This window comes from Monoraphidium neglectum, assembly GCF_000611645.1.
Source record: "Monoraphidium neglectum strain SAG 48.87 unplaced genomic scaffold scaffold06418, whole genome shotgun sequence".
NCBI lineage: Eukaryota > Viridiplantae > Chlorophyta > Chlorophyceae > Sphaeropleales > Selenastraceae > Monoraphidium > Monoraphidium neglectum.
Genome location: NW_014007222.1, coordinates 1 through 580, shown reverse-complemented (window position 1 = coordinate 580; position 580 = coordinate 1). Strand labels below are relative to the sequence as shown.

The 580-nt window shown below is 64.0% G+C and overlaps 1 protein-coding gene across 1 annotated transcript in view; it reads left to right on the top strand.

Moving 5' to 3' along the window:
• Positions 1–229, top strand: part of MNEG_16486 (Plasma membrane calcium-transporting ATPase) — a gene marked incomplete at both ends in the record, with an annotated part of 2,132 nt that extends 1,903 nt beyond the window's left edge. The window contains one exon of the mRNA XM_014035044.1: positions 212–229. Coding sequence (XP_013890498.1) covers positions 212–229 — 18 coding nt within the window. The remainder of the gene's footprint in view (positions 1–211) is intronic.
• Positions 230–580: the final 351 nt, after the last annotated feature.

The window sequence follows — 580 nt, the reverse complement described above, 5'->3', positions numbered from 1 at the left end:
TTGTGAGTGTGCTTGTGCGTGCACGCGCGCGTGTATGTGTGTTATGTGCGTGCATGCACGTTTGTTCGTGTGTGTGTATGTTTGTGTGCGTGCGTGCATGCGCAAATTTATGCATGTGTGCGTGTGTGTGTGTGTGTGTGTGCGCGCGCGCACGCACCCGCACGTGCGAGCGGGCGGGCGCACATGCATGTGTGCATGCATGGATATGCAGCGGGGATGGTGGTGCTGACGAACCGCGTCATTCCGGTTGGCCAGCTCTTTGTGTGTGTGGCGTGTTGGGGGCCAGATCAGGGGTGCAGGGGGTTGGCGCGCCTGGCAACGTGGCCGCGGCGTGCTTGCGGGCACGGCATGCGCGCAGCGCCGTGGTGGGGACGCGGCCGGCCGCCTTCAAGGGTGCCAGTCTACATGCCCCCCTCTCCCTCCTCGGCCCCATCCCTTCACCCCTCGTCGTTCCTGCCGTTCTCTAATTTCCCGCAGCTGCGCGAGCAGTGGGCCCCCAGCGTCCAGGAGGTCTACGGCTTCACATCCGCCAGAAAAATGGCATCAGTGCTGGTGGGTGCTGAGGGGGCCCTGACAGAGG